Here is an 8769-nt window from a genome sequence, read left to right as displayed (position 1 = left end):
ACCAGTGTTCGTTAAAACTGGGTTGAAAGCAATAGGGATTTGGACTGTGCTGGTACCTTGAGTGGTCTTCGTAGGGGAAACTGGTAAATTTAATGATGTTGCAGGGGATTCAACGTAGGTGTGGTTAAAGCAGCCCATTAGGGATACTCGCTCTGGATGTAGAAGGGGGAACCATTAGAAAATAAGGTTTCCTCCCCTTGTTTTACCTGGCGTGTTGAGCATTAGAGCAGATACCTCAAACCCTGCACATCCTTAGTATCTTCAGTTGCAGAGAACTTGTATTTTAAGTGTGAGTATTCAGGATTTTCAGTGACCCCATGGAGAAATGGCCCATCCAGGCTGAAGTAAACTGTGATTTTGTTACATTAAACATGTTAAAAGGTAATGTGGTGGAAGTTAAAGCACCTGTTTCCTATGAAATTTACAATTTAGCAAATTAGAAAAAAAAAGCTGCCAAATCCTCAGAGTTGAATAAACTGCAGAAATCCTAACAAAAGCTGATTTGCATGCTTTGAGTCCCTGTTCTTCCACAGCTCCCCCAGGTTTCTGTGGACAGTAAATTCCCTTTATGCCATTGAAAAAGCACGTTGACTTTTTCATGTCTTATGTGTCTCATAAGTCACAGAAGCTATAACAAAGAGGATTAATGTAAGATTGTGAGGTGAGGGGAAACTGTTATGATGATATAGTTTGAATTCTCACAACAGAGGCAAAAAATATCACCAGATCGACAAACTGTGATTACTCTTTTGATTGTTTCTCAATACAGTGCTATCCTGATCAATCCATCTGCGCAAGTAAAGCTTCATCGGAATACAATGGGCTTTTTTATTGCTCATTCCCTGGCAGAAGTCAAAAGGTAAGACTCCCTATTACTATTTTGTTGAAAAAAGTTCTAGAACAGAAAAACTTTCAAGAGCAGACTAGTGCATTTATTCTCTCATCAGTTAAACACAATTCGGTTCTGCCTAATTCACTTCTGTTTTCTAGGGCGCAGTTCTATTGTAAAGCCTGTCACAGTGATATACAGGATCCAGAGCAGATTAAAAAATGTCAGTGTAAAAGCAAACTCTACTCAAAACCTTTCTCAGGTAATTTTTTTAAAATCTCTTTCTCACTGTCCTGGTTTCGGCTGGGGTAGAGTTAATTTTCCTCCTAGTAGCTGGTATAGTGTTGTGTTTTGGATTTAGCATGAGAATAATGTGATAACATGCTGATGTTTTCGTTGTTGCTAAGCAGTGTTTATACTAAGTCAAGGACTTTTGAGCTTCCCATGCTTTGCCAGTGAGGAGGTGCACAAGAAGCTGGGAGGGGGCACAGCCAGGTCAGCAGACCCAAACTGGCCTAAGGGATATTCCATACCATGGGACGTCATGCTCAGTGTATAAGCTGGGGGGAATTGGCTGGGGGGCAGTGATCGTTGCTCAGGGACCGACTGGGTGTCAGTCAGCAGGTGGTGAGCAGTTGCATCAATTTTTTTTTTTCTTTCCCTGGGTTTTTGTTTCTCTCTTTCTCTCTCTCGTTGTTTACTTTCCATTACAATTATTATTATTACTACTACTATTATTATTTCAAGTATTAAACTGTTCTTATCTCAACCCATGAGTTCTCTTACTTTAGCTCTTCCAATTCTCTCCAGCATCCCACCAGAGGCGGGGGGGGATGGTGAGCGAGTGGCTGTGTGGTGCCGACTGAGGTTAAACCACGACACTCATTTAAAAAAAAAAAAAAGGCTGATATCTGTTAATTGTATTTTTATTAACTCTTTTTCTAGAAGGATGGGTTGGAATACACAGCCCTTTACTTAGCTGATAAAATAGGGAGATTTCTGATGATACTAGTAGGTCTTACAGATTATGATTATACTTTAAATGCTTCCAGTTTATGGTTTCCTTTAGGAGTCAATGCTTCTTGGCTCAAAAAGAGTAGGACAGAATATACCTTGTCCAAGATTTTCACTCTACTCGTTAACAGGTTTATCACAGAATACTGTTCTTTAACTGCAAAGACTGAAGCAAATGTGCCTTATTACGATAGCATGTGTATAATTGAAGCAAAATCTACAGCTGGATAAAAACAGAATTTTGTGTCCAGTTTGTACTAGATCCTTGATCAGGATTCCCTGAGGAAGTGTGTCTAGATCTTTGTCATCATGCGAATATAAAACTTTAAACATGAAGTCAGATAAATGTTTTTGAGGTTGTACAAGTTGTATAACAACACTTAATGGTGTTTGCTCTGAGGATTCAAATCTTAGCTGGATGGAGAGAACAGATTAATCATGGTAACATCTAACCCTAAGCAGAGCAACTTATTCCTTCTTTACTTCAAACTCCATTTTAAAGACGCAGGGGTTTGTTAACTGTTAGTTTTCTGTTGAAATAGAGAACAGCCTCTCAGATCTACGTGTAACTACACCAAATTGAAGCCTGCTGCATTTTCATTGTTTAAGGCCAAAATGCACACCTCTTATAGGCTCCTGTAAACTTCTCTGCTAGTATCTCCCCTCCATGAAGATGGTGCTCTGCTTTAAAGAGCAGACAAGGAGCTTTCCATTAATGTGGATGTACACATGCATGCCTACTTGTATTTCAAACGCTTGCAAATCCTTTAAGCAGCAGATGGCAGCCAAGCCCCATTAGAAAACATGCCTCGGAACTGCAGATGGTTGAGATAAAGGCAAAACTCATTCACACTGTGCTCAGCCAGACTGAGTGAACAAGCACAAACATGCTGACACCTGGAGGACTCCATGTAGTAATATCATGTAGAAAGAGAAGCTGGAGCCCATTTTCAGTCCAACACACTTATCGGCATAGATGTAACTAAGGTCCCTGAAAGCCAGCTACCTCCCAGAAAAGAGACTTCCATAAACTGCAAAGACATGTTAATAACAGTCAATGGCAAATGAATAGAAAGACATTGACACTGTAGGAGCTCTCCACCTGGTTGGTGGTTCTTGTTTCCTAGGCAATCTTAGATTTTTAAAAGGACAAGATGACATTTCAGTATAAATGTGTATTAATAAAAAGCGGTTGTTTGCAAACCTGCAGTTCTGCACCAGTTATACTGTAGAGAGAGTGGTTGCCTGAGGTAACCTGATCAGGAGCTTTGGCAGGCATAAGACCTTGCCATTGGTTTCCCCTAGGATTCTGGATGTATCAGAGCAAAACAGAGCTTAATTATAAGCACTTTGGTTCATTCCTCCACTCTCCATATAACGTAGTTTAAGTGGTACATGCTGTTCTGGATTCCTCCAAACTCATTGTGAGGGAGGTGAGGGGAAGGTTAGATGGAAAAGACCCCAAGTAGTGTAGATGAGTGTGCCTCCAGTACCTGCAATGGAAATAGGAAGATTTAGTTGGCGAAAAGCAAGTTCATTGTCATGAATCTAAAAACTAATACAGGAGCCTCACAGATTGCAAGCTTTAGTCAAAGGAACTACTATTGTCATTTTAACAGGAGGGTAAATGGCGTACCAGAGCACAGTCAGTTAGAACAGAAAACAAAGACTCTTTTTTCCTTTATCATCCAGACTTAATCAAAAGCTATTACTATTACTAGATTAGTATTTTTTTAATTATCAGATATGTATTAGAAGGCAATAGGGCTGCTTGAGACAATGACACCCTGCCCCCCTTTGGGACCTGGTCATGCAATCGAAGTAAATGAGAGCTTTTCTCCCTGTTCTGCATCTCTGCAGCACCTCAGAGCTGCCCTGGGCAGTCAGGCCCCGCATAGGTTGTTCATGGTAACCCAGGAAGTCTGTGATAAAGGCTGGGACTGAGCCCAGCTCTGTGCAATTGGCCAAGTATCTTGGTTTAGAAGACCGTAAGAGAGTTCTCTCAGATACTTATTAGTGTTTGCGTAAGAAAGGCTGTTCTGAATTTTCATTCTCTGACTTGACTTATGATACTTCCATTAAGCTTGACCTAGAGGAATCAAGTGGCATATAGCGTCCTCAGAGAGCTCTCTCTCTCCCTCCCCATCCAACTCCCACCTCATTGAACACGGCTGTAGAAAGAGGTATCCTGTTACCAAGGCTAAATACACCTGCTTTTAGCACACCTGTGTAGCACAATTACAGCTTAAGGTTGACAAATCACCTATTCAGAGAGATGTCCCTTTTTCTGCCAGGGTATGCTTGGAATCGCTAGCTGTTTCATCTGGGTTAGTATGGTTTGGCAATAGTTACGACATCACAGGAAAGTTAAGGGTATGTGAGAGGGTTCATCTGTCAGTTTGTGAGATAAAAAGATAATGTGTGTCTGAATGTTCCTCCAGTCCAACCTTTCCTTTCCTGTCTGTATGCGTTGGACATGTTTAGACACATGTGACATGGAGAGCTTTGCTGCATGTCCTGTCAAATGCTGACAAGGGGAGGAATGCAGATTAGCAACAAAGATACAGACCAGGGGAGTGTGAGGAGCAACATCGTGCATCCTGAACCAGTTACATCACCATGAAAAGCAGGAGATGTAGGTAGGCTCTGGTGCTCTTAAAAAAAAAAAAAAGAATCTCAGAGGGTGCTGCTGTATATCCTCAAATCACTGCCTGGTGTTACAACACTGGGCTTAATGGCCCATGACCTCAGATTATGGCCCAGAAAGGACTAGATCAAATGTCAGAGAAAAGGTGTTCCAGCTGTTAAATAGCTACTTTAGGATTTGGGAAACTTGAGCTCATTTTCTTGATCTGCTTCCTCAGATTCAATCTGGGACTTTAGGCCACTTAGCCTTTCTGAATTTTGGTTTCGTGGTGGGAAATTAAGGAAGTTAAAAATGGTTTGACTCGCAGAGAATAGCATCATAAATAATTGCAAGTCACTTATGACAAGTATGAGGATGGTACAAGTACAGAGTATGAACTCTTCCTATGCTCTGGCTTTTTTTTTTTTTCCTTGTATGGAAGACCATGTTTTCATAGAGCACTTAGAGCACACCTTCTCCCCTGCAGGACCAGGACCCTCCTTCTCCACACTTTTAAGGACAGGCCCAGCCCCAACACCCCCATGCACCTTGGACTTCCCCTCCCTACAGGACCAGCCCAGAAACCCGCTCACCCCCTTCAGGACCAGCCCTGGGACCCCCTCCTTTTCAGATGTAAGCTGTGATTCTCTCTAGTCAAGAACACATCTTGTTCTTTCCCATGCAAAATCACATAACAAAGGTCTTAGAGGTCACACAAGTGTGTGTTGGCTATGTGTTGAGGGTATGCTTCCTTCATCTGTGCCTCCACCTGCAGAAGTGACAAAGGTTTCCTTCACTTTGGGGGGAAAAACTCGGCAGTTCTGAGTGAGTTTTAGCTTCTGGATTCCAACACAAGAACCTCACAAAGAAAAGGAGCTCCCTTTGGAATGAAATGTTGTGTTACGTATGTAGTGCTCTACCATATTTAAGGCTGTTTTATGCATGCTAGATGGAATTACTATTTTATAATGCTGTGCTGTATTTCTGAGCAGTTGGTATGAACAACCAATTACTCGGAGCTCCTTTGTCTAGCATTTCTGAAGCCCCCACAGAATCCTCAAATGCCATGGTAGCCATTTGCAGACACAATCTAAATGCAACTGAAGGCTATACAAAAGGAACCCAATTCTGTTTCGTTGCCTTTGTTTCAGAGAAATTGAAATTCTGTAGAGAATCACATGTTTCAGATGGAGAGCCTGCAAAGTCAAGGTCCCTTGGTGTTCTTCTACCTCGGAGTTTTGTTAATGGGTAAGAAATGTAAAGCTGTGTGTACGCTGAGCAGGCATTTCCTGGACTGACTGACTGAGAATTTCTGTGGAAAGTGGGAATAGCAGGGTGCGCCTCTACTAATTCTGCTATTGTTGGTGGTTGTGGTTGAAGTGGATGGTTTATGGCTTCTCCCTATCTTGATTAATTGAACAGCATAGAAAACACAACTTATGCCTATGCATTCAAATCCTTAGCCTCTCATACTCTCCTGCAAGCTCAAAGCCTATGCTGTGAACTCCTGATACCACTGTGGAGGAACAAGGGGAAGGAGAAGGAAGGGGTTGGTACACCTCCTGAAAGTGCTCACTGCCTTCCAGACAGAAGCCAAATGATTCCATCACTGAACAGCTGAGTCATGAGCACATTTTATTTGGCTCCTTCTGAGAGAGCAGAGTGGAGGCAGGAGCAGCTAGGGGTAGGAACATAAACGCCAACACCAAGATTTGCTCTTTGCTCGGATATTTAATTGCAGTGTGACACTGGCAGCAACCTGGAAGACTAGCAAACTCTGGTATACTCTGAAAGAAGTTTGCTCTAAAGGCAAATGGAGATCCAAGAGAAATCACACACTACAGCCTTTCTCTCTAGCAACGGTAATGCATGCTAGAGGAGTCCTTTCTGGGCCATCTAAATTCTTCCTAGCCAGAGGAATCTGATTTCCCAGCAGAGTTTACAAACTGGTGGTAGAACATAGTCATCTGCTGTCTAAGGGAAGGTGTGAATTGCAATATTCTTATCCACAGTGTACTTAGTTTGCCAGTCCAGTTGACTTGCACTGGGACTCATAACCTGAGCTGCTACCTTCAGCATAAGGAAGGGTATCATGGTCTGATACTGAGTTGTCAGTAATAGCAAGCTGTTACACTCTTCCAAAGCATCCACTAGAGAAAGTGACAGGACATATTGGCAAACAGTGTCACACCAGAACTTGCAGGGAGTAAACAGGAACCTAGTAGGGGAAGAGAGATGCACAAACTAGTATTTCTTGCCTTGTTTCTGCTTGTGAGCAATTTGCAGCCACTGTAGAACTGAAGAGGCTTAATAAATGATGTCTCCCCTCCCTCCAAAACCCTGTCATGTGCTTCAGCAGCAAAGGCAACTGTCAGTATGGCAAGGACTCTAAGGTGTCCTCTGGAGAGCTTTGCATCTTAGCAGCTGTCCCCAGCACATACATGGTATTGGGACAATAAAAGGTTGCTCAGTGCTGCTGTCCTACAACTGATGAGGTCAGCTGTAAATATTGGGACTGCACAGTAAATACATATGCGCGTACTACCAGATTGTGCTGACTTGTTAAATATAAATGAAAACATAATTAGATTTATAATGTGTCCCTCCCCCTCCTCATGCCCAATAACATAATTTACCAAAGGGGGTGGCGGGTAGGGGGAGAAGAACAAGCCCTCACAACCTGCTGAAATATCATTATTAACATGCACATGAAAAGTCAATTATGCCAGAGGGAGGTATTTAAGTGAAGTGAGTTTCCATACTCTGGGATTACACCTTGGGGATTATATATTTCTTATTTATTTATTTTCCCTGAGATCTCTGCTGCTGCTTAGCAGTAAGGAACAAAAATGTTACTAAGAGATATTTCAAAATCCCCTAAAGAAATAGCCAAATATGCATATAAATAATTGTTCCCATCCCCATCAAGATTCTCCCTCATCACCGTATCATAAAGACTCTATATTCTACCCAGTCAGTGCAGGTACGTTTTCTGGTGTTTAGTTTTAAATGACACCAGGGACTGGTCTTCCAGCGCTTCCCTGGGGAGGACATTTTACCGTACTGTTGTTATTAGTTGCAGTATTTATTATTTGTATTATAGTGGTGCCTTGAGGCTTCTACTGGGACTGGGATCCTGTTAGGCTGGATGCTCTATATGTACATGGTAAAAGGCAGTTTCTGCCTTAAAGAGCTCTTAGTCTAAATAGAAAGAGCAGACAAAGAGTGGGAAGGCAAAGCAAAGTAGGAAAAGGTGAAATGTGGTATCAAAAGTCATAGAGGAAACCTCACAATGCAAACTACAGCTCTTTGGGGCTGACTCTTCATAGCATTAGAGTTCTCAAATTAGTCCCAAATCATTTTTTATTATTATTTAAACCAACAATAGAATTGGACCCAATTGCCTGTTTTCAGACTAAGGTGAGCTTTTCTACCTGGGGTTTTTTGCTAATAGAAAAGCTAACACTGACCTTTTGCTTCCAAATTAGGACAGTTAGGACTGTGACCAAGGGGAGCTCCAGGTTCAAATCTCTGCCCATTTGATTTAGGATGGTAAGCTGCAATCTGATCCAGGGAAGGTAGACATTTTAATGCAATTCTCATTTCCAGGATTCTCTGGACATACAATAGAGATTACTTCCACTGTGCCTGGCAGGCAGTGCTTTTAAAATTACTTGGATACTTACCCTCTTGCCCTTTAATGGGGTCCTTTGAAAATATCTGTGTTTATTGGAACACTTAGCCAGCTAAATATTTAAATTCCAATTATTTTTTTAAGCAGAAATTTGCCTCTGAGATTCAGACAAGATTTGCATGTGGGCTAATAATGAAAAATGTAATCAAACCATAATTCAGGGGAATTCAATAAAGTATAGTGGGAAAGAATTAGGCATGGCCTACTATAAGACTCAAAACACATACTTGACTCAGGTCTTGCCAATATTGCTGGTGTCCTAGACTATTTTAGTGAAAGGTATCTTCTGTCGCATTGCACGTATTAAGTCTCGTACATTTCTTCCTTTCTCTTTTTGTTTCCCCTACTGAAAATAAGCAGATCTTTATATCCAGGGGAAGAACTTAATTAGTGTCATTAAAAAAAAAAAGTCATCACAAACCAATACAAAAAACCCCTAAGACCTTATAAAGCTTATTCAGAAGTGAATACATAAAGACCTGTTAGGATTCCTCAGGCACTTCTGAGCCCCTGCATCGATACACTTGCTTTACTAGTCATGGTTTTTCCACACATTCTTGCCTAAGGCATGACAAATTTAATGGTGTATGTTTTGCTGAATTGTTG

At 41.5% G+C, this 8769-nt stretch overlaps 1 protein-coding gene across 1 annotated transcript in view; it reads left to right on the top strand.

The window, feature by feature from the left end:
- KCNU1 (potassium channel, subfamily U, member 1) overlaps positions 1-8769 on the top strand; it is a 54952-nt gene that overhangs the window by 17415 nt on the left and 28768 nt on the right. The window contains exons 17-19 of the mRNA XM_009318631.1: positions 770-859; positions 991-1091; positions 5621-5717. Coding sequence (XP_009316906.1) covers positions 770-859; positions 991-1091; positions 5621-5717 — 288 coding nt within the window. The remainder of the gene's footprint in view (positions 1-769; positions 860-990; positions 1092-5620; positions 5718-8769) is intronic.

This window comes from Pygoscelis adeliae, unplaced genomic scaffold (genome assembly GCF_000699105.1).
Source record: "Pygoscelis adeliae isolate BGI_AS28 unplaced genomic scaffold, ASM69910v1 Scaffold52, whole genome shotgun sequence".
In the NCBI taxonomy this organism is placed as follows: domain Eukaryota; kingdom Metazoa; phylum Chordata; class Aves; order Sphenisciformes; family Spheniscidae; genus Pygoscelis; species Pygoscelis adeliae.
This window is presented reverse-complemented; position numbering and strand designations above follow the sequence as displayed.